Below are 26,072 nucleotides of genomic sequence, written 5' to 3' on the forward strand. Positions count from 1 at the left end.
GCTATGACCAACCTGCAGAGTGTATTAAAAAGCAGAAACATTACTTTGCTGACAAAGGTCTGTATATTCAAAGCTATAGTTTTTCCAGTAATCATGTATGGATGTGAGAGTTGGACCATAAAGAAGGCTGAGTGCAGAAGAATTGATGCTTTCGAACTGCAGTGCTAGAGAAGACTCTTGAGAGTCCCTTGGACTGCAAGGAGATCAAACCAGTCAATTCTAAAGGAAATCAACCTTGAACATTCACTGGAAGAACTGATACTGAAGCTCCAATACCGAGGCCACCTGATGCAAAGAGCTGACTCACTGGAAAAGACCCTGATGCTGGCAAAGACTGAAGGCAAAAGAAGAAGGGGGCAGCAGAGAATGAGATGGTTGGATGGCATCAGCGACTCAATGAACATGAATTTGACCAAACTCCAAGAGATAGTTGAGGACAGAGGAGCCTGGCGTGCTGCAGTCCATGGTGTCACAAAAAGTCAGACACAACTTACCAACTGAACAACAATATAAAATACTAAGTATAATTCCAATTTATAATGAAAAGAGACAATAGTTTCAAAATCCTGGACAATGACATCATAAATCAGGAAGAGATAATGATGATGCTATGTAGGAGTTACAGCATTCTACAGTTCTCATAATATTCGTGCATTAAAGAAATATTAACTATAGTCTTCTATTGTTATGCCCAGTTCCTCAGCCATGTCTAACTCTTTGTAGCCCCATGGGCTGCAGTCCGCCAGGCTCCTCTGTCCATGAAATGTTCCAAGCAAGAATTTTGGAGTGGGTTGCCATTTCCTACTCCAGGGGATCTTCCTGACCCAGGATTCGATCGGCGTCTCTTGCGTCTCCTTCATCGGCAGGCAGATTATTTACCACTGTGCCACCTGGGAAGTAGTCTTCTATTAAACAACTACTAAAAAAATAGAGGAAAAAATATATATATAGCTTCCAATTAATGGGAGGTGGGAGAATAAGATAAAGAGAACCTTAATCAGTCCAAAAAGATTAAAAAATAAAAAAGAATTTTTATAAAAGATAATTAACCAGCATTGTTTGACGAGTGAAGAGAAGTCAAGGGCAGAAGAAGAGACAAATTAGAAAGGAATTTCAGTATGGAGCCAAATTAGAAAGGAATTTCAGTATGAAGAAAAAAGTCTCAAACAGATACAGGAAGAGGATTAACACAAGGTTACTGGGACATTCATACATACACTCTCACACCCCCACAGAGCCACTTTAACAGTCCAGGCAAAATAAAGATATTTATAGAAAGGAGATGACAAACTCATCTCTTGTTTCTCACCTGGGTGACTATGAGTGGGCTTCCCTTCCAATGGAGTCAGAGAAGTTGATTTGGGGAGTTCAGGTTTTTTAGATCATGTCTACAACAGAGGCAAAGAGGAGTATACTACAGAGACAGAGATTTGGGGAATTTGTGTTTGTGAATAAATCCATCACACAGATACTGAGGGGGAGTAAAGGACAGGTAAAATAAGAACACTAGGCAAATGAAAATGATCTCTATGGAGTGTTTTAACTCTATCTTAAAATATTTTGGACAACTGCCGTTAGGAAAAAAAATACTAAAAAAAAACTCTTCTTTAAAAAACTTTTGAAATACTGTTTGTGTTAGTTGCTCAATTGTGTCCGACTCTTTGCGACCCCATGGACTGCCAGGCTACTCTGTCCATGGAATTCTCCAGGCAAGAATACTGGAGTGGGTAGCCATTCCCTTCTCCAGGAGATCTTCCCAACCGAGGGATCGAACCCAGGTCTCCTGCATTGCTGGCTGATTCTTTACCTTGAAAGGTTTACAAAGTCTTTAAAACACTCACCCTCGGAAAACTTGTTTATAATTCCAGTATCAGATATTTATTGTAGATAAGCAAGCCAATTCAATCTAAATTCCATTAGCAAGTGAATTCTTCCCCATTTTTATTTTCGATATTTACAATATAAATTATATTTTTATTAAATGAAAACAGCTTTATTTCCAAATTTTGAAGACAGCTGCAGTTCAAGCCATTCCAATTTAAGACGTTAACATGAAATGATGAGACAAGGCAAAACCCATTTTTTTCAACACATAGAAATTAAGCTAACTTAATACTACACAACTTCTATCCATAACTGCATTCCACTATCTGGTTCATTAAAGCAGAATTAAAATCATACATAACAGCTATGGTTAGCAAATAAAAACCACAAAAAAATAGTTATGACTGTGCATGAGATAGTTGGGAAGCATGGTAATTCCACATGATTCAAAACAAGAGAAACATCTTCTTTAAAGTCACAGAAGATAGAGTGTACTGAACAGGATATGTTAACTTCTCCTGGTATTATCCCTTATCACTACACTGGCCCTAACATGTTGATGCTTATGCATGCACTTTGTCTAACGAGTTCAAAGTGTGCCAAGTAAACACAGCGCCTTCTGTAATTACTTCAGAAGAGGAGGAGGGAACTGCTGAGAAAAATCACCCCATGGAGCCAAAGTATCAGCAGAGGGCCAGTATCTATTACTTTAAGGCCTGATAGCAAAACCTTGGCTCAGAAAACAGATACATATTTAAACATTCTGTGTAAGGCTAAGAAAAGCACACTCTACAAGTTTCAAGTTGGTTTATCTTGATGTTACTAAACACAAACAAGACTCAAACTGAAAGACTAGCCGGGGTAATTCCTCCTTTTTAAAGACAGCTCAAATTTATCTCCTGATTAATTAGGCCTGTCAGGTCGAGTGGAGCATATTTTTCTCACGGGCCTCTAACACTCCCTGGGCTTAATATTCCATTGACTGAATCCGTATTTATCCTACTAATAGAAAACCATCCAGTATTATTATCCAACTCAGTGCTTCCCAACCACCTGGCCAGCTCCCTGGGGAAATGATGTGAATGACAGAGTCTGCTTTCAGTCTGAGTTGACCAGCAGGGACCTCCAACCACAACAGGGCCACTTTGAGGGCTGAGGGGAACCATCTGGGCACACCTACAACCCATCTGTGCATATTGTTAATGACCACAGCACATCGGTAAGGAAGAATTTGGTCAAGCTCTTCTGATACTCAGCAATAAGGTTGAACACAGCCTTAACAAATATTTTATGCACTTTTAATAGAAAGGCCAATCTTACTGAGAGAAACTGTACACAAAACTCTTTAAATACAGACACACACACACACACAAATATTGGCATCAGCAGCAGAATCTCCTCCTCAAAATCAAGTAAGTGTATATAGGTTAGAAAAATGAATTCTCTATATTCTTTGACTTTATTTTCATGTATTAGTACCTATAGCCACTACTATCTAAGCTACTAAAACACAAAAGCTTGAATACATTTTTAAATTATAAAAATCAAGGAATATACCACAGGGGTAATTTGCATAATACCATATATACTCTCTGAAATCTGCACAATTTGTATATATGCAAATTCTCCTGAGCAAAGTATCTAACTTCTCAAAGAAATGTGCTATCCAAAAAGAGTTTGGTTTTTTTGGGTTTTTTTTTTACTACTTCTACCGGAATATACAACAACTAAAACTTTTTCAAATTCTTGTACGCTCTCTCTCTATATATGCGTGTGTGTGTGTGTGTGTGTGTGTGTATTTGTGTGTGGGTATCTCCCCTTCCTTACACTGTCTATGAACTGGCTTACCTTCTCTTTAAAAATGGACATAGTTCTGTTGCCCTGTCTACTTAAGAATTGGTGAATACATTAAATTTGGCTATGTAGAAGAAAGTTCTCTAGATAATTAAGAAGTCTCTATCAAAATATGTCAATATGCAATAACTTTATAATGTTTATCATTGGTATTTTTATCTGTTACAATGGTCTATAAAAAGATATTTTAAATTTCATTCAGAACAAGTACTATTAACAATTAAAACAAGTTTTGTCTTAAAAGCACTGATACCAAGTTCTCTCATACAGATTGTGGATCTTTAAGACATGTAGGTTTATATTCGAATGTACTTTATCTGAAAGAGCATAATAATGTGCACTTCTGGTTAACAGTGACTAAAGTGAAACCCTCGGGTAAGAGATTTCAAATACCCACTGGAACTTTCCTAAAAATATTCCCACCTGAAGTAATCTGTTCAGAGACTCCTGTTAGAAAGTTACACCTTTGAAAGTATATGATCACAGCTTTTCTAAGAACAAATTCTTTTCAAAGTGAAATAATTTATAGAAATGCAATAGAAAGAAAGCTAAGGAAAGAAGTAAAACCAGTTATTTCCTTCCATGGTGAGGTTCTATATATATTAACAATAGTTCTAAAAAATTTCCCCATAAACCATAAATTACTTAATGCACTGTCCCCCTTGACCTTAAAGGACCTTCGTAATAAAGATCAGCCTTTCAACAGTCTAGGCAAGTTTCCCACAGGCACCCAACAAGTACTATGTCCCGTTATCCTTTGTTTCTTTCAAACAAAATCTAACAAGGTTTCTAGTAATTCTCACACATATGACTTCAATAAAATAGAGATGCTATGCTCTTGGAAAGGAATGCTCAATACTATCAATATGCTCAACCCCAAGTTAACAGGCAGTTTTGAGTAATGTCAATCAAAATCCCAACACAACAGAATTATATGGAGTGCTTATTAAACTTGATGTTTTCCCAAAAGATCTCTAAACCTAAGATTAAATCTCTGGGATTTATGTCCAGAAATGTGTTCAATAGCACTCCAGGTAAAATTTCAGAACCCCTGCATTAGTCCTGCTGTCTCCTAATGATCAATCTGAAGGTCATTAATAAAACAGATATTCATCATGAACTGCTTTGATCACTTCAGAGGGTCTTGTTTCTCTCTCCCTCTCCTAGGAGACTGGCTCAAGGACAATGTGAGCTGTGGAAGCAGCAGCACTGGCATCACTCACGAGCGCGCTGGTCATGTAGAACCCCAGGCCCCACCCCAGATGCTCGGAGTCAGAAGCTACTTTTTAACAAATCCCCAAGTGATTCATATACTTACTAAGAGTCTGAGAAGCAGTATATTAGAGAATAAGACTCCTCAAAATTACTTTTAAAAAATTAATACACTTAAAATGAACCAGGCTTCCCTGGTAGCTCAGCTGGTAAAGAATCCTCCTGCCAATGCGGGAAATGCACGAGATGCTGGTTCACTGGTTCAGTCCCTAGGTTGGGAAGATCCCCTGAAGAAGGAAACGGCAACCCACTCCCATATTCTTGTCTGGAAAATTCTGTGTTCAGAGGAGCCTGGTGGGCTACAGTCCATGAGGTCGCAAAAACTCAGACACAACTGAACGTGCACACACACACTCTAAAGTGAACCAGCTCTTCGAGTCCAAAGGAATATTCCTTTCAAACTTCCCTGCTCTGTCACCGGTCCCTCGGACACCTCATCACAACTCTGGTTCCTAAGACTGTAATGAAGTAAAGATAAAGGACTATTTTAATAGTCCTTTCACATACCTATGGACATTCTTCTCTGCTATTGTAGCAAAACATAACAATTACTTCTTAAAGGTCACTGCAACATGGTATCTCAAACCACATCACTGAATTCTTTGCCCTCTTACATTAAAATCCAATGGTCAATCTTATATTAGTAACATCAAGTATTAGGAAAATAACAGTTCACCGAGTTTAAGAAATCATGTTACCCTTTTTAAAAATTGTATTTTAAAAATGTAAACATTATCACCTATCTCCTCAGAAAAGCCTTTAAGCGGTAGGAAGCTATCAAGTTCACACGGGCAGATACAAGTTTTCCAAAATTCTAACTTTCTTTTGAAAAATCAAATTCTGTCATTAATAACACTTGTCTTCCTTGAAGTGACAGTCTCACTTCATTTTTTGAGAAAATAAATGTGAGCCAAATATCCAGATCTAAATGAATAACCATAGTTTGTCAATCACTTTCAAATAAAAAGTGTTCCACTAAAAAAGCAGCAGGTTCAGCACACAACTGAATCACCTAAGTGCTTTTCCTCAATTATCCCACCATAAACTTCACCATGCAGCAAGTGCTTGATGTATACTTCCCATTTCTTCACATATTAAAAAGATGTCAACTTATGAATGGCCAATAAAAAGCACATGAAAAGATGTTCAACACCACTTATCTTTGGGAAAATGCAAATCAAAACCACAGTGATACACCACTTCATACCCATCTTGGATGGTCATTATAAAATGTTAAAAAGAAAAAAGCAGAAAATACCAAGTGTTGGTCAGGACATGAGAACTTAAAATCATATAGCTGGCCACTATGGTAAACAGGAGGACAATTCCTCAAAGAATTAAACATAGAATCGTTCATACATAATGCAGCAATTCTGCTTCTGGGTCCATACCAAAAAGAAATGAAAGCATGGGCTTGAGTAGATATTTATACACTTATATTCATAGCAGCGTTACCCACAATAGTAAGAAGGTGGAAATGACCAAACTGTGTCCACTGACGGTGACTAAACAAAATGTGACATTCCACTCATGGATTACTCAGACTTACATCGATACATGCTACAACATGCATGAACCTCGAAAATGTTATGGGAAGTGAAACAAGCCAATGAAAAAGGGGCCATTATTGTATGATTCCAGTTATATGAGGTACTTATAATAGTCAAATTCATAGGGTCAGTAAGTAGAATAGTGGTTACTGGGACTGGGGAAAAGGAAGACTGTGGAGTTAGTGCTTAATGGATACAGAGCTTCAATTTGGGAAGATGAAGAAGTTCTGGAAATGGATAGTGGTGATGATGGCCTAACAATGTGAATGCCACTGAACTATAAACTTAAAAATAGTTAAAACGGTAAATTTTATGTGTATTTTACCACAATCAGAAAAAAAAAAAAGACACGTACTTTTGAGATTGAGAAAAGACTTTTTACAGCTGCATCAAAGACATTAAGAGAAAGCGGCTTTAAAAAAAACAAAACAAAACAAAGCGCATGTGACAGTGAAGAACTCAATGACTACTAATACATTTTGGTGCCAACTACGTAGATTCATGTTAAAGCAGTTTTAACTAGCATTGCTTTCAAACTGTCAATGAAAATGCCAATAAAGTGTAAAAGGCAATTATGTCTTAAAAGTATTATGAAAATAATTTTGACCTGATAAACCCCATCAAAAGGTTTTGAGGACCCATCCCCCTGGAGCCCACAAACAACACTATGAGAACAATTACTGAAGCCTGTTCTTTCAGAAGTCAGTGATGAAAGAAGCAAAGACACACAAAAGACCATGAAAAACCTTTATTTTTGTTTTGTCTTTTAAAATGAGATAAACAGGCAGATATGTTGAATAGAAAGATTAAGTAATAAGGCACAAGTAGAAATGGCGGGGGGGGGGGGGGGAGTCTCAAGTTGGAAGTAAAGGAGAGACCCATATTAGAGGTAGATGGGGGATAGGACAGGTTGTATTTTGGCTTTAAAAAGGCTCTAAGTGCTGGGAATGTAATGTACAGCCTGTGACAACAGTTAATAATCCTGTATGTATATCTGAAAGTTGCCAAGAGATCTTAAAAGGTCTCATCAGAGGGAAAAAAGTTTGTAACTATATGTGGTGATGGATAGACTTATCCTGGTGATCAGTTCACAATGTATACAAATGTGGACTCATGTTGCATATCTGAAACTAATATAATGTTATATGTCAACTCTATCTCAATTAAAAAAAACTCTCTACTTAAAAAAATACAAACAATAAATGTTTCTTGATAATGATGTTGACAGTCCCATAGTTTAACAAAAAATATTAAGAAATTTTCTTTTAATATTATTAAATCACAGATCAAGGACCATTCCATTCTAACTTTTCACTTGCATGTGTATAAAAATATGCCACATACATCACAGAAGTAATGTCATGTCATTTTTAATAAAATTCATATGACGTCACATGATCTTATTTCCTGCAAAGACTCAGAAGTGTAGTATTTTCAGGTTTAAGACACATGTATACATGCTACGATCTAAAGATAAAAATTTGAAAGATCCTGTGTCTTTTCTTTTCTTTTGAATAAATGTAGCACAAATTGGTTAAGTGAAATGCAAAAGGGGATTTGATACTATAGCACATTAGACTCTAAGCTTTAAAGTTCCCATAACTTTGAACTAGGAACAGAAGGTAGTAGGCGTTAAGAATTCATCTGTTTCTCTTCACTTTCTTTCCTCCCTACCAGGAGGTCCCAGATATTGCTAAGCTAGATTCACAAGAAGATGCTAAAGTAATGTGATTTTATCTTACTTTACAGTTCACAAACACATTATTTCACTCAGGGCTGAATCTTTCTAAACTGAGATAAGACTAATTTGGGGGAAAGTGTAATTTTAAACCTTTTAATGTTAATTCTGACACCTTAAACAACTGCAACACATGGTTTCATGGCCTTAGCAAAGAGCAAAGTGAAAAAAACTCAAAAATGTTTGGGAATACCTCCTTCCACCTCAGACTCCTCAGGTACCCATTAATACTCTAGCTGCTTCCAGAATATTAAAAGTCCTCTGATCCCTTAAGTCTGCTCAAAGTCCCACTCCAACCAAAGGCCAAAATTTGAATGTGAACAAGTGCCAATTAAAGAGCCCCATGTAGTGGAAAGAGTGCTAAGTTAAAGTCCTGAGACTGAAGCCCTCCACAACCAACACTAACAGTGTGACTTTGAGGGCTCATCCCTTAATCTATTTTCTCATAGTTAAATAAGGGAACTAAAATTGGATAATTGCTGCAATTACAGGAGATTTAATGAGGCCCTAGCATTTTAAAAGATAGACTGTTAGTCCAGCACCACCAACTCCAATTAATAGACCACTGGGGATATTCTCTGAAGGAAGCTGAGAAGGCCTTTGCCTTCATGCAGATTCTTGTACACCACCCACCACTCCATCCCTATATTTAGTCTTCCAAAAGAACAAAACTCAACAGAATTGACCTCATAATATCCATAATGGCCCACCATAACCTTTTAAAATACCTGTAGCCTTTATTAAGACAGCTACTATTCTAAAGTGAGGACAAATTTGAACCTTAACTCCGTAAACAGGAGTTTCTCATGCTAGAAATTTATGGGCCATCAAAATAGTTACATCCAACTCTGAATTAGATGGATTCATACAGCACCTTGCAAACTCACTTCTAACATACTACGGGCAAAATGCCGTATAAAAACACATGCTTTCTTTCAATCCATGGATTTGCAACATTTCTCAAGTCCCCACTTCAGTGAACTGAAAAACAAAGATGTAACAGCTAGTTCACTGGATTTTAAATACATACATATAACTATCAATTTGAATTGAGATCCTCAGAATTTTATAAATAATATATTAAAAGATAAAAAATGAACAAAGATTTAACAATCTGGTTAACTATTCACCAGGATTTGAACTAGGCTAGTTGGAAACAAAATCCTCTTTTTTAGGTCTACATTTCTGCACTACAGCAGCACTAGTTAACTGTCGTACAAGCTTCTCTCATTGATCACAAAACAGACCATCAAAATCCTAAGCACAGCTGAACACATACTCATCCTACTTCTGGAAAAATAACTCAAAATCCATGTCCTACTGGTCATGAGTCAGTGGCATCTTTTTTGTTGCTGTTACACAAAGAACAGACAGATCATTAATATTCAGAAGGAGAGATTCTGTTACGCAGGAAAGAGAATGGAAAAGTGGGTCATGGTCAGTGATGCATAATCCTACTCCCTAGAAAAATAGTCCTGACAACATTCATTAAGTAAAATAGTTTACCATAAGTACTAATACCTTAATGATTCCAAAATGAGTATCAAAATTTAGACCAACCACTGACCACCTCATTCAAAAGACCATAGTTAAGTATGTAAAAATCTCCATCAGCTCAAACAATGGCCCAGCCACACACACACACACACACACACACACACAAAATCTAAGGAAAACAAGTAAATATAGCAATTAGGCAAGGGAAGGAACCTCTCTTCCAGAAAACCAAAGAAGAAATACAAGAATGCTAAGGGTGGTAATGATGAGTTACTAAGAAAACTGCATAAAGACTTAGTTTGCTACCCTCTGATCTGTTATGCTAACGCTTACAAATTTCCCAATCAACAAAAATTCAATGCTTCTCTGCTAGAAAATAGCACCTCCAATATCACAGACTAATTAGAGAGGTCCTTCAAAGAAATGATCATATGTTCCTCAAGCAGAGCATTAAGGAGATGCCCCTCTTGCTCATCTCTCCTTCTCTTATATTCCAGCTGTCACATTAAACCTTGGTACTATCAGTCACTGAAGAGAAAGCCTTAGCCTTTTGATCATTTCCAACACTGATACCTCCTTAAAATTCGTTGCTCAGAGCACATAACATTAGGCCTCTTCAGCTCACTCTCTGTCCCACAGTCCTGGCTTTCTTAAAGATGACATGGGTCGGGGAAATTTAGGCTAGAGTATTTCTGAGAGTCATACCTAATGAGAGCAACGCAGTAGCCATGAAATAAAAATGCGCTCTTTGTGTAATCATAACAGAAGTAAAACAGGCTAGAAATTCAAAAATTAATCTGGTTGTGTTTTTTTCATCTACTAGACAATATTGTACCTACATTATTATAAATGCATCTACTTGTTTTCATTTCTATAAAGGGACATAACTTGAAAACCAGGGCCAATCTGTTCCTAAATATCAACTGAACAACAGGATACGTAAAGTCTAGTTTGCTATCCAACTGTTTAACAGTAAATTTTTACAGGCCTTCGGACTGTTTTCAACTCAAAAACCTCAATCTCTTACATGTATCACAAGTATAGCACTGCAAGAGATAAATGATGAATATAAGCCAAATTTTAAAGGAGCTTTTAATCATGCAGTAGAGGAAACTTTTTATCAGCCATTTTCTTGGAATAGAACAAAGCCATGTAAAGTAAGTGCAACATGAGAAACAGCTGCTACACAAGGCATCAAAGGAAGACATAACTGCACTCATTTGGTTGCACATAGGGTTTCATGGAAAAATAAAGATTGCAATTAACTGACTGTACATTAAATGAGTGCTGCAAGATCCCATTTCAACAGACCTGGAGAGGCAGGCATCTGCATTCAGGCAAATGTAACAACATAAACTGAAAACCGGGAATGATAAAGCATGACAGAAGTGCAGGAGACAGAAGCACATGTGCAGTAGTGACATACACCCAGGGGTGCAGTGAGAGATGAAGGTGGAAAGGGGTTTGGAGTCCCGTCACAGAGGACCTTGAATCCCAGAGTACTGAGTCTGCATTTCACTTACTTAAGCAAATAAGAGGGTGACAAAAGCAGAAGTCCACTTCCAGAAGAACAAATTAGAAGGAATATAAGAGTTGCTTTGATGAGTAAAGAGCCTAAAAGGGGAGGAATAGCCCACATGAGAATGTATTTCTTTAACAAGTATTAGGGACCCAAACGGAGAAGGCAATGGCACCCCACTTCAGTACTCTTGCCCGGAAAATCCCATGGACAGAGGAGCCTGGTGGGCTGCAGTCCATGGGGTCGCTAAGAGTCGGGTATGACTGAGCGACTTAACTTTCACTTTTCACCTTCATGCATTGGAGAAGGAAATGGCAGCCCACTCCAGTGTTCTTGCCTGGAGAATCCCCGGGACGGCGGAGCCTGGTGGGCTGCCGTCTATGTGGTCGCACAGAGTCAGACACAACTGAAGCGACTTAGCAGCAGTAGCAGCAGCAGGGACCCAAACTAGAGCTGACAGCAATGGAAACAAAAAGTACCAAGTTCTTCACACATACCACAGTTAAACTTTCTAGCCATAAGCTTGCTCAGAGAAAATATTACTATAACTCTTCCACATATATTCTTTGTAAGCAAACATTTGTAAAACGAGTTTCTTTACTTCCAGATACCCTTCAAAAAACGAATCACTTGGAGATAACAAATTAAAATGACAAAAGCAGCAACTAAGGTGCCTTGGCCCTTGAAATTGAACTGGGCTCTGAAATGCCACGCTATTTCACCTGAGCATCAGTCCTCTACCTTGAGGCTAACACACAAGGTAACTTCTTATAAAAGACTCTTTCCCAATGCTTAAGAAATAGCTTTATACCATGTAATAAGAAATAAATTGCTACCCTATATTGAAGTTTGCCAAAGAACACAAATGTATGATAACCACGCACAATCCTTTCATTACGGTCTCAATCCTAAAACTGCTCATCATTAGCCCTCCTTTCCCATGCTCCGCTCTTAGCGGCAGGAGCAGTAAGATTCAGTTACACAGGTAGAATCAGCAAAAGTCAAAACAGAAAAAGATGTTACAGATTTATTTTAACCCACTTCATTTTTTTCCTTGAGGGAACTGAGGTCAAAATGTCACAATGTGAGTTAGTGGCATTAACTGGGATTAGCAGATGGTCTAACTTCAAAGTTTCACCTTTTTTTTAATAGTTGCCTCCAAGAAGGCACCATTCCAAAATCTAATTAAATTTAAAACAGGAAAACTAGTAGCAACAAATATTTCACATTTTAAAACAATATCCATTGCAAAGTGCCTCTCCAAAGGTTACAACCCAAACTATGCCCTCAAGGTTACTGGAATTCTAGGACAAACCCAAAATTCGATAAACAAAGTCCCTCTATAAAAGGCCTGACAACCACTTTCCTAAGTCTTGAAACTTAGCAGAAATGTGCTGACTGATCTCAACTGTAAACATGATACATACAGACTGAGAATCTCCAAATTAACTAAGCACCCAACTATGTAAAACAGCTCAGTCATTAACCACTCAACGTCCTAACCGAGTCCCCTAAAAATAGTGGCTTGTGGGTACATAAATGGCTCACCAGATGGATGCAGGATAAAAATCAAGGAATGAGCAGCCTCAAGCCCTTGCAGATGAAACCTCGTGAAGCTCTGAAACTGACATTCAGACTCTTAATTTCAGAATTCCAGATCAAGGTTTTAATCATTTGATAGCTATCAAATGTGTTCTAATAAATATGTATGTTCTACTTTGAGTTTTGACAACAAAAGAAAAAAAACAAGGAGAGAAGGGGTGAAAGAGAACCCCAGGTAATACACAAGATCAGTAAAGAACACCAAAGAAGATCAGGAATCAACGTAAGGACAGACATCAATTCTACCTCCTAGTATGTTACTTAATACTTCTAATACAAATTTTCTATTTTTCTCTCTTGCAAACTCCATAACGGAAAGATACTAACAAATATTAATTTATTCCCATTATTTTTAAAATAACCGAAGACAACCTTTCCAATTTGCTCAGCATGAAAATGTCAGTACTAACCCCACAAAGTTGACTACAGCTAAAATCACAGAAATTTGACATATTAGTGCAATTTAGCACCTTTACTGGAGATAAATGGGCTTCCCAGGTGGCTCAATGGTAAAAAATCCACCTGCCAATGCAGGAGACATGGGTTTGGTCCCTGAGTTGGGAAACTCCCCAAAGAAGAAAACGGAAATCCACTCCACTATTCTTGCCTAGGAATCCCATGGACAGAGGAGCCTTGCAGGCTACAGTTCATGGGGTCTCAAAAGACATGACAGCGACTGAGCTCACACACACTGGAGGCAAATGTACAATTTCCACTACATATTTTTGAAGTATTGGAAATTTAGCATTAGTATCTTGTCCTTGAATAAACTGCCACATCTAAAGAAAATATATCAGCGATCAAAATTACATCCTAGGAGCTGTCCCTACAATGATAACATAACCCAAAACAGAAGCATGTGTTAACAGGATTCTATGTAATACCCTTTGCTGCAAATTACTTTCACATTGTTGTGAAAGCACATGCTGCTATCAAGGTCAAAACTCTACATAGCTAACAGGAACCTACAAATTATATGTGGCTGAATGCCATATAATAATTATCTGATCAAAATGATTTGGAATTTTTACAAACATGTGGCACTTACTTCAGGATAAATGTACCACCTAATCTAAAAGCAAGTTACTACAATGCCAGAATCAGATCTCACTGAAAGCTTACAACTAAATCTGAACCAGAAATTAATCCATATTTATTGAGAGATTTGGCATGCACGGTTAGGTACTGTCACAAATTATCTTGTCAGTATCACACATTATCTATTGATTTTCATACTAGGTATTAGCTATGTGTTAACAGAAAAGGAAACAATGTTTCCTGACAGTTTAATTTCAACAACTGAAAATTACTGCACAGAACTAAAGATAGAGATAAATAAATAAGACACTGTCCTCAACATACTCTCCATCCAAAAAAAAAAAAAAAAAGACTGTCAAAATCAACTGCAGAATATAAAACAGTTTCACAATGGCATGTAAAAATGTTTTCTTTTTTTAAATTCGGCCACTTTTGCTAAATAAAGAAAAATATAATGTCAACAGAGAAAGGTGACTTAAGGGGGTATCCATGTTGTTCTTTCTTTGCTGTTTCAAGGAAGCTAAATGAAATGCCACTTTGCAAATATGTCTTCACCAAAAGTAGAAAATTCAGGGTCCCCAGGTCTAAGCAGAAGACCTCTGAGGGGACAAGAACTAAAGAGTCCTCCACTGGTACTTCTTAATTTGCAAATTAGGTCCTAAATTCTACTGAAGAATTCTGGTTTCCCAAAAAAAGTCAAAAATCATTTCCTTTGAAAAGTATTTGAATGCCTATGGTGAGGCAATTTTTGTGACACAAAAAGCAATTAACGGAGTGTCCTTCTGCCTCCAGAATTTCACTATCTGCTAGGGGCATTGAGACAGGAAGAATAATTCATCACCTGTTTCCAAGTGCTTACATAATTGTATCTCAAGACAAAAGATTAAATGTGATAAGAGAAGAAAAAGCAAACAGCTACAAATGTCCACAGGAAGAAGGGCGTGATCAGAGCCAGCAGTTAGGAAACTAAGGTTAGAGAGGCAGAGAGAAAGGCAAACAGGAGATTCAACCCGGGAACCAGGAGGCGAGAAGCACACTGTGGCTGGAGCAAAGAGCATTACCAGAAAATAATCACAGCTAAGTTTCATAAGGTAGGTGAATGACTGAGCACGCACAATCATGAACTTGTTTAGTTGCTAAGTTGTGTCTCTTTTGCAACACCATGGCCCGCAGCCTGCCAGCCTCCTCTGTCCATGGGATTTCCCAGGCAAGAATACTGGAGTGGGTTGCCATTTACTCCTCCAGGGGATCTTCCCAACGCAGGGATCAAACCCGGGTCTCCTGCACTGGCAGGAGGACTCTTTACCTGAACCACCAGGGAAGCCCATTATAATCACAAATGCCTGACCAAAACAATGTAACCAAGTAAGATGACTTCTCAGCAACACAACCGTTCCCTCCCTCCCTTCACTCCTCAGTTGCAAGGCATCTCTCCTGTATTCCCCTGCCTCCCTGGCAGCTCCTTTTTAGTCTTCTCAGTCTCTGCCTACTCGTAAATCTCAAGGCATGGTTCCTGGACCAGCAGTATCTGCACTGATGAGCAAGTTGGTAGAAATGAAAATTACGGGCTCTGCCCAGCCATACAAAATCAAACTCTGGATGTCAGGCTCAGCAATCTGTGGTTTACCAAGCTCTCCAAATAATGATTCTAATAAACGCTAATGTCTGAAACCAATGTTCCACAGGAGTCCTTCATGAGAGCCTTGCCCTTCTCATTCTACATGGCTCCTTCACCCATCCTCTCCCAGGGCTTAAAATAACAGTCAAATAAATGCTCACTAATCACAAGTACCTGTCTCTAAGCCCAAACACCTTTGCTGAGTACCAGACCATATATACTCAGCATCCCACTTGACAAGTATTTCCTCTCAGATTTCTCAACTAAACATGTCCGGAATTACTGGATATTCTTCCAATCTCCACCCCCAACCCCCAAACTCTGTTCCTTCTCTACTCTTCCCACCTCAATAAAAGCACCTCCATGCAAGAGGTGCATAAGCAAGTCATTCTTCAGACTTCCTACAACACCCACCTCCACGTAATCCACACCAGGTCCTCCCAGTCAAGCATTAGTAACATTAGGCTCCGTCCCCGCTGCCACCCTCTTAACTCATCATCTAACTTGTATACCTCTCAAACAGTCATCACACAGCAAATACCATGATCTTACGAAAACACAAATCAGAGCATGTCACGGCCCAAATTTAAATCCTTCACTAGCTTCCCACCGCATTTTCAGATAAAAATCTAAATGCCCAACATGCCATACAAAGACCTCGATCCTAGTCACCGCTCTGAAACCATCCTGGTTCTCCTTTCACATGATTCATTCACAACGGTCGATGGCTCTGGACTTACTTTTACTTCAGTTTCTGAAACTTTTCCCTACAGAGGAATTTCTCTTCATGACATACTCCACACCACCCCCACCTTCACACCTCTGCCTTTACTTAACTCTCCTCATACTCCAGAATTCTGCTAAAATGTCAAAAAAAAAGCGGGGGGTGGGGGCTTCCTAATCCACCAATATAAACTGAATCAGTTATTTGCTCATAAAACCCTTTCTTGTCACAACAATTATCTAAACTGCTAACTACATTAACCTGACTGATTTTATCATCTACACTAGACTGTAAGTTCCGTAAGGTCAGAGAAATATGTTTTGTTCTCCTAGTACAGAGCTTGTCATTTTTTTTAAAAGAAGGCATTTCATAAATAGTTAGGGAATAGGAACAGTTGTTGATATCTTTATTAAATCCTCCCCTTCTGCTGTCAATCTCTTAGGAACTTTAACTTACATGTTACTGGGTAGCTACAGATAATTTCTGCATGAAACATCATGCTTAAATACATCATTTTTCTTACTGATTTATACTGCAAAGTCAGAAGTACTTTACTACCTTTCTGTAAAATTAACAATGAGAATTAACTGGCACCTAGGCTAAATTCACCCTACTCCAAGCAGTTAACTCTGAAAGAGTTACCAAGCTACTTTTACAGAAATCTGTAGTCAATTCCTGGCCTCCAATTTCTGACGTGCCAACAACCCCCGCCCCCCACCATGCCCATGTCACAAAGTCCTATGCACCCAATTATATTCAAAATATCATTCCTAGCCAGCACCATAACCTCATGATTAGATTATGTCAACAAATTATGGATGGTGTCCTGCCCTCTACACTGCTCCCCATTTAAGTCCACTTTTTACCAAAGACATTTAAAGGGAAAAGTCACCTACTGGAGAACCCACTCTTCCCATTATCAATCAACAGTAAATTCTTCTGACTAGACTGAAGTCATGTTATCCAAAAGTGGGCCTATATTTTAGTAAAAAGTTGGAAGGTGACATTGAATTATATGTGCTTGACAATTTGATACTGTTTCAAGCTAAAATTTGCATATGTCTCTAGCTCATTTCTACAGCCTAACCTAAAACTGAACTTGCATTCCTGAAACTAAACAAAACTATTTTTTGAGGAAAACCATGAAAATGCCTATCATATCAGCTGTTTCGACTTTTAGTAAGAACTAAAAAGGTGCAAGTTCTCAGCATCTTCTAACACATATATTCTTAACTAGAAAGAGATTACGCTATGAAGTGTATAACATTTCAGAAAGGAAACTACACCAACACACAAGTATACCCCTAAGAATCTAGGTTTTTAAAATTATGTATACTATATAAAACATATATGTGCATGTGTATATTTACACACAGCTGATCTTCATTATTTGAGTTCATATTTGTAAACTTGCTTACTTGCCAAAATTTATTTGTATCCCTGAAATCAATACAATATCCCAAAATCAAAACAATGGCACTTTCATAGTCATTTGCAGACTGTGCAGTGGCGAATATTTTGAGTAGGCCACCTGGCATCAACGAGGTATTACTCTGCCTTCTTTCAGCTCTCATACTGTAGGCAAGGGCCCTTTTCAAGGTCTATACAGTGTCATGTTTTTCTCATTTTTGTGTTTTTTACTGACGATTCTGTTGTTTAAAACAGCCCTCAAGCATAGTGCCAAAATGTTGTCCACCTAGCATTCCTTAGAGCAAGAAGGCTATGATGACCCTTACAGAGAAAATCTGTGTGTTCGCGAAGCTTCATTTAGGCACGAGCTACAGTACTGTCACCCTGCTCATTTAACTTCTATGCAGAGTACATCATGAGAAACGCTGGGCTGGAGGAAGCACAAGCTGGAGTCAAGATTGCCAGAAGAAGTATCAATAACCTCAGATATGCAGATGACACCACCCTTATGACAGAAAGTGAAGAAGAACTAATGGCCTCTTGATGAAAGTGAAAGAGGAGAGTGGAAAAAGTTGGCTTAAAGCTCAACATTCAGAAACAAAGATCATGGCATCCAGTCCCACCACTTCATGACAGATAAATGGGGAAACAGTGGTTGACTTTATTCTTCTGGGCTCCAAAATCACTGCAGATGATGATTCCGGCCATGAAATTAAAAGACGCTTACTCCTTGGAGGGAAAGTTATGACCAACCTAGACAGCATATTAAAAAGCAGAGACATTACTTGATCAACAAAGGTCCGTCTAGTCAAGGCTATGGTTTTTCCAGTGGTCATGTATGGATGTGAGAGTTGGACTATAAAGAAAGCTGAGTGCCGAAAAATGATGCTTTTGAACTGTGGTGTTGGAGAAGACTCTTGAGAGCCCCTTGGACTGCAAGGAGATCCAACCAGTCCATTCTAAAGGCGATCAGTCCTGGGTGTTCATTGGAAGGACTGATGTTGAAGCTGAAACTCCAATATTTTAGCCACCTGATGCAAAGAGCTGACTCAATGGAAAAGACCCTGATGCTGGGAAAGATTAAGGGCAGGAGGAGAAGGGGACGACAGAGGATGAGATGGTTGGATGGCATCATCGACTCAATGGACATGGGTTTGGGTGGACTCAGGGAGTTGGTGATGGACAGGGAGGCCTGGCGTGCTGCGGTTCATGGGGTCGCAAAGAGTCCGACAGGATTGAGCGACTGAACTGAACAGTACTGTTGGCCACGAATTCAATGTTTATGAGTGAACGAACAATATACATACTAAACAAGGTGTCTTTAAACAGAAACACACATAAAACAAGGTTTATATTGATTGGCAAAAATGTGAACAGAGATTTGTGATACCCTAACACTGTATTTCCCCTAGGCACAATGATTCCATATTTGCTAAATCACTGTTGACGACAACTTTAAAGAACATAAGTTCTATGAATAATGAGAATCAAATACGTACATGGGGAGGGAGACAGGTAGCACTCCCACCAGGTTGACTGAAGACTCAAAGACACTGCAGAAGTCATTCTGAGCGGTAGCATGCCAAAACACTCAGGACACAGCATCCAGAGTCCTGGCTCCATTTAAACAACACTGACACAAAACAAAAATGTAAAACCCACTAAGCTTGTTTTTTGCTATCTTTGCTTCTACCTTTTTCCCACTCAATGGTAAACCTCTCCTCAATTCAGGTGCTCTAAACGCTAACGCCTTTTCATAAGCACTTGCCATAATCTTATAACTGGGCAAATATATCTGTAAATTAAAGGAATGATCATTCTCGAATGTAAACCACATTTCTGCTTAAATATCTACACTGTGGCATATCTGGAAAGAAGAGATCATATGAAGCATATTAAATGACAACGTATTGCCAGAATCAGAGTAAGCCGAATATAGATAATTTCAGTTGTGTGTGTGCTGGAAAGAGAAGAAATACACAAGGGAACAAGACCAAGGACTCAGCCTTCCCTCCACAGAAGGCCAAAAGCCTAGGTCCAGGAGCTGGGGTTTTGGGGGCGGGGTTGGGATGGGGGGTGGGGAGTAGTGCCAGCTTTCAAAAGAGTTTGTTCAATGCTTGCTTCCTCCTAACGACTGCAGATTTTTCCAAGAGAAATGACAAATTATGGCAAAAGGCAAGCAGAACATTAACAGTGACATTAGTGACTGAAAAAATTTTTCTTTTAAATTTTTTTGTGTGGTTGAGCGCTCCCCTTTTGAAATTTTTTTATTTGCATTTTCCAAAATTACTTTTTGTTGAAAATAGCTTGCTCAGAAGTAATCATAGGACACGCATGGAGCAATGGCAAAAGCTACAAATCCAAAGTCTAGTTTCATGAAATGTTGATGATTTCCTTCTATTAAATAAAAGACTCATCTGGGGTTTAGTGAAATGAAGTGAGTGTAATATTACTCAAGTCACACTTGAATTAGTTACTACAGTTCAAAAGACAGAAGTACAGCATGTGAGTTAACAGCCATGTCTTCTGAAAACCTACAGCTCCAGCTACAACTCAAACATTTGAAATTCCTGTAAAATAATGCGATAGGAACTTTCACAGCGTAGTAAATCTGTGTGTCAACACCCATTACCATACACTCATTATTTGACAAGCTAAGGATCCTCCTCCCACCTCTCTAAGATTCAGCCAGGCTCATTACTAGGGGCAATGGCTTGCCACACAATGCATCCATCCCTGAACCATTCAAATCTTCATTCTCTTTCGAGTCTTTTATAGACAATAACCTTTCAATTTTCCTCTTGTACTCATTTGCTATTGTTTACAGCATTTCAAAAAGCACAAGTGGAATCTCAGTCTACTGTCTCCAAACCACATCAACAACTAGCTCTCAGAGAACCAAAACTACTGTCTTTGATTTCTTCCCTCTTAATCTTGGAACTTAAAAGGGCCATTTACCAAGAAATCTGAAGAAGGAAAATGGCAACCCACTCCAGTATTTCTGCCTGGAGAATCCCATGGACAGAGGAGCCTGGTGGGCTACTGTTCACGGGGTCACAAAGAGTTGGACACAAGTGAGGGGACTAAGCACACCAACAAATTATTTCTTGAGAAGTATTTAAGTATTTTTTTGGTAATATCATTCTGCGATTAAAAACTCAAAAGCCAGTGAAACATGCGACAGAACAAGAGTTATCTCCTACAAGCCAATTATACACGATACACAAAACTAAAGTGTAGGATCTTTTTCTTTTTTTTAACAGAGTAAACTTTTTTGTAAGCAGCCTTGCAACTGTTGACATAACCCGGTAAAGATAATGAGGGTTCCCAAACAAAACTTCTCAAGTGAAAGTTAACCTTTCCTACCGCCTTTTAAAGTACTACCAAGAGACGTCCTGCAAGGATATGACTGGTCTCATAGAGAAGATTCTAAATAACAAGGCGGACTTCCAAGTTTACCTGCTCCCCCAATGGCAACCCAGTGACTGAAATCTGGGGCAAAGCATCACCTCCAGCACGCGCACACACAGAAATAAATTGTTTTTCAACTGATGACTGAGCCGGAGCAAACCCAGGCGAACACCCGGGGCTGCGGGGTCCTGAGCCCTGCGGCGCGGGTGGAGAAGCTAGTGCAGGACAGCCGCCTGAGCCACAGCGGGGAGACAGGAGACCCAATCCTGCTCGATCTGAACCTCTAATGAGTCACTGGTTCAATCATGACACCGCAGCCCTCGCTAAGACGTTTCCTATTTATCTCCCAGCCTCAACAGGGAGTGAAAATAACAAACTCGTACAGAAAGAACTGTGCACGGGTCAGAGCTGCCGGCGGCAAGAAAAGCCGACTTAGGCGCGAGCCCCCGCCGGCCTGGCCGAGGAAGCAGGAGAGGGAAAAAGAGTGAGCCGCGAGGGCGCGGAAAGAAGCGGGAGAGAACGGGAGAAGCTACCGCCACACCCCAGCCCTCCCTCACCTGCCTGCCCGAGCCTCCCCGGGCGCCCGTACCTTCGGCCAGCGACTCCTCCAGGGTGACCTGGTAGCGGCCGACCGCGAACACCCGGACCCCCACGGACGAGCTACCGGCCCCGGCCCCGCCGGCCCCGCCACCCGCCGCTCCGCCGCCGCCGCCGCCCTCCGACTTGGGCATTCGAGAGAACTTCTTCATGGTCCCGCCGGCGCGCTGGAGGGCGCGGGACGCGCCTAAGGGCGAGCGAGAGGGCGAGTGCCCGGCCCGGCGTGCGCGGCCGGGGCGTCCGCGAGGGGTCACTGCCCCTCGCCTGTCCGAGCGTCCGTGCGCGCTGCGGCCCGCCGAGCCTCACATTCCGCGCGCCCCGAGCGCACTGCCCCGGCCCAGCCGCCCGCTCCGCGGCTCCGCTGCAGCTGCCGGGCTCCCGCAGAGGGCGGCGAGGAGGGCGGGGACGGGGCGGGGCGCGAGGGGGCGGGCCCGAGTGCGGGAGCGACGCGGCCGCCTCCGCCAGTGCCTCGGGCGCCCTCTCCGCCGCGCTAGGCGCCCGGAGCGCGAACCCCGGAGGAGGGCGCCTGGGAGGGAGAGGGCCAAGGGGGCGGGGCGGCCGGTCCCTCCGGGGAGTGGGCTGGACCACTCAGGCCTCACACCCGCTGGACCGCACCACCGCCACCCCGGCCGAACCCGCGCCGCCCGCCACTCGAGGCCGTTGCCGGCGCGGCGCCCCTGCCAGCCGCTCACTGAGCAAGGCGCCCCGCGCAGGCGCGTTGCCTGCGCCGCCGGAAGTGACGGTTTCGGCTCTTGTCACGTGGAGGGGGGGACGGGGGAGGCGATAGTGGGGGTTGGGGACGAGGGCGAGGTCCGCAATCCCGGGTAGGGGGTCCCGGCTGGGAGGATTCAGGCCGGTTTCCTGAGGTCCCGGCTTCGAGCAGGGAGGTGGTCAGGGGACCGGTTTTGGCTTTGGCTGTGCGGCGAGAGGTTGGTATGTCACTCGGGGGCTTAAAAATGCCGCCAACAACTTCACCCCTGTGAAGGGACTTTTCTCCCTGCATTTCGAAGTCGTTTTTCCAGAAATTCTCCCCTGAGAACCTTCTTCCGCTCGCCCACCCTCGAGCGTGGGAGGTGGGAGCAGCATAGAACTAGAGCGGATTTCAGTAACCTAACTTCTAAAGCTGTGGTGTCGCACTCTGTGTAACAGCCGCTTGTGCTGGGAGCGTTTTGCGGTTTACAAATGACTTAGGAGTACTTTCAGAATCTCGTGTGTGCTCTGCAACAACCCTGCGAAGTATTCAGAACAGGTATTCAGTCCGTTTCAAGACCTTTCATCACCTTTGGGCAAGAGAGTTTAACGGCCTTGCCCAAGGTCACATGGCTGGCTTGTGACAGAGCTGCGACTGCAAGGGCCATCTTTTGATACTTAGTTTCATACTTCGGGCCATTCGGGAAAAGTAGGTTAGGCTCAGATCGTTGAAAAACGACAGATTTAGGACTATTTGCAAGCAAAACCAGTCATTGGCCCCCCGCCCCTTAACAAAGAGATTTGCCCATTAAAAAAAAAAAAGACCCGTTGCATCCATTTCATAAACTGCAGGAATCTCAGTGCCTGCGGCGTGAGGCAGGCAAAGTAAACGTTGATGTAAGACGTTCAGAATGGTAAGAAATGGGAAATCACAGAGCTCATTCTCAAATCCAGCCTGCTTCCCATCCATCCCCACCCGCGCCGCACCACCACCCTGTATGAATACAGGCCCACTGTGGCCAAACGTTCCATTTGTAAAGGAAACATCTAGATTTTTTTTTCCCCTAATACGGCATTTCCCAAGTTTTTTAAATGTAGGCCAAATAAACTGTGCCTGCAATATGCACCTTCTGTCAAAGTAGATACTGTGGTTCTATCCCCACCACGCCCCGCCCCCCATTTCTTAATCCAGCTTTTTAATGAGATACAGGCAGAAACGTTAGGAAATGTACTTAGGGAAAAGTTTTGGGGCTTAAAATCTTCCATTTTTTTTTCTTCCTGTCTGCTATTTCGAGAGAAGCTATTTCTGCCAACACAGTGCTCTGGATTTGGGGCATTTTTACTGCATAACACTAAGATTCTTCATCTAGAGATGTGACCTTTGAAGCACATTCCAGCTCTATGGAACTCAGATTTATATGCAGATCATTGATGTGGTGTGACAATAGGGGATTTCCATTTAGAAATAAGCAGACCATTCTCCTAACTGTGGGGATTCACTATGGAGTTTCATTCCTACGGTATTCGAATTATAGTTTTTCAAGCTGAATAATTGAAAATTTTAGTTATTTCATACAATGGCAAAACTGCAGTCAGCCTAACATGCAAAGTTTGGGCCTAATATGGCTTCACCTGATGACCACACAAGAGTAAGTGAAGTCTCTTGTGATCAGTTTGGGAGCCAATTTACCACAATTGCTGTGGTTAAAAAAAAAAAATCACTTCTGTGTACCCAAATAACCTGACTTCTGATGTGGAAGTTGATAATTAAAGACATAGGCCCCGTCTCAAAAATTATGGGTAACACTAAGCAATATATTCTTTAATTTTTCACCAAGCACATAATAAAAAATAGGAATATTGTTTGATCTCTGTTTACTCCACAATATTCTGTGACAAATAAGAATGCAGAAACATTGCGTTACTAATAAGAATGCCAACATTTACAAACACTACCAAAAGATGTTGATATTAACTGTCAGATTGTATACTTCTAGCAACTCTAAGTTAAAATTGAGTGTCCTTAAACCAATTTGTAGGCAGAAAATGGGATACTAATCAGTGGAAAAACCATAGTGAGAATTCTAGTCTTAGTTTTGCACTCCTTTCACTTGGGCTTCCTGTTGGAAAATCTCTAGGAAAAAAAAACTGTGGATAATGTACATTCTGACCATGCTAACCACTGTCATCAAGGTGTCTTAACAGAACACAGGTATAAAATAGTTTAATAAAAGTAAAATTTACATTTCAGGGGTTTTTTTGATATGTGTGTCAATCTTTCAAATGTTTATAGTTGTACTGCAATGAAAATAGTTGGAAACTAGCCACATGATAAAGACTTTTAAAAAGCAGATTGTTTCAGCTTGCAAGGTTTCATGTTACGGTATACCTATAAAGTCAACAAATCATTGTAGCCAAATGAAGCATTCTGAGATCCTCAAATGGGAAGGAATTTGACAATGGATGGGGGTGGGGGAGATTATTGTTATATTTTTGTCTTCTGGAAAGTTATAACGCTTCTTGTTACTTTGATTCTCATCTTTTTTGTACTAAGGTGGCTCTCAAAGACATATGTGAAGAAACACTGGCATGAACAAAGTATGCTCATCCCAAAAGGCTTATTCATACCAGTGCCTTAATTACTTTTATAAGTCATCTCTTCAAAAGCCTGATTGATCATTTTTCCTCCCGAGTCAATGTTTTCCTTTGATGATGTGTCTTCAATCATTATTAGCCTCATTATGTTTTACTAGCAGGAAAAATTATCCTCCCTGCCTAACAATTATTTTATACCTATGCCTGTATCTTTGCTTTCCAAAAAAAAGGTAGTCCTAAAGTCCATTGGAGAAGGAAATGGCAACCCACTCCAGTGTTCTTGCCTGGAGAATCCTAGGGACAGAGGAGCCTGTTGGGCTGCCGTCTATGGGGTCGCACAGAGTCGGACACGACTGACGCAACTTAGCAGTAGCAGCAAAGTCCATTAAAAGAATATATGCATATATATATTGGAGAAGGAAATAGCACCCCACTCCAGTATTCTTGCCTGGAAAATCCCATGGAGAGAGGAGCCTGGTGGGGTACAGTCCATGGGGTCACAAAGAGTCCACATGACTGTGCGTGTGCACATGCACATGGGTATATCCATTTAAAAAGCAATTCTTTTAAAGTATCAGTAATATTTAAATCCCCTGTTAAGACTACTCAGCATCATGAATATACCTGTAAAATATGTATATATGCATGTAAGAAAGATCACTCTCATAGCTTAAAACACCAAGATGCTCAAGAATATTCTTAATAAGAGAAATGACTCATGTGACATAAATTATTTTTCTGTGATATAATTTTTCCTATAACTTTTACCATGCTTTTTAAAAAGACTGCAAGAAGTAAGCAACTTTACCACCAAGAGAGGTACTTTGATCCCTGACCCTGTGGAATTGGGGAGGACGTGCGGGGCAGTCCACCAGGTAGAGAGCACCTCAGGCTCAAACCTCATGTCAGGAATATCTTGCTGCCTCAGGAGCATTTGTCCTCGAAATGGATTACAATCACGTCTGGATATGTTCCTGCCCTCCCTCTTCTTGTTAGCCTTTGTATTTTGCTCTTATGGCCAAGCTACTACCCTGCTTCAGTTACATTCATATAAAAACTTAGCAGAGCATAAAATAACAACTCTTATTGGGCACTCGCAATGTACCAGTGCTATTTAAAAGTACATATATTAA

At 40.6% G+C, this 26,072-nt stretch overlaps 1 protein-coding gene across 4 annotated transcripts in view; it reads right to left on the reverse strand.

Annotated features, from left to right (window-relative positions):
- Positions 1-21,987, reverse strand: part of BMP2K (BMP2 inducible kinase) — a 117,243-nt gene extending 95,256 nt beyond the window's left edge. For 2 of the 4 annotated variants that reach the window (XM_006053743.4, XR_006552169.2), the window contains exon 1: positions 21,647-21,987. In XM_006053743.4, the coding sequence (XP_006053805.3) occupies positions 21,647-21,806 (160 nt within the window). In that variant the 5' untranslated portion in view covers positions 21,807-21,987. Of the gene's footprint in view, positions 1-19,145; positions 19,280-21,646 lie in introns of those variants that run through there. The other 2 variants (XM_044945742.2, XM_044945741.2) reach the window with 2 other exon arrangements.
- Positions 21,988-26,072: the final 4,085 nt, after the last annotated feature.

The sequence above is a fragment of the Bubalus bubalis genome, chromosome 7, assembly GCF_019923935.1.
Source record: "Bubalus bubalis isolate 160015118507 breed Murrah chromosome 7, NDDB_SH_1, whole genome shotgun sequence".
Lineage (NCBI taxonomy): Eukaryota > Metazoa > Chordata > Mammalia > Artiodactyla > Bovidae > Bubalus > Bubalus bubalis.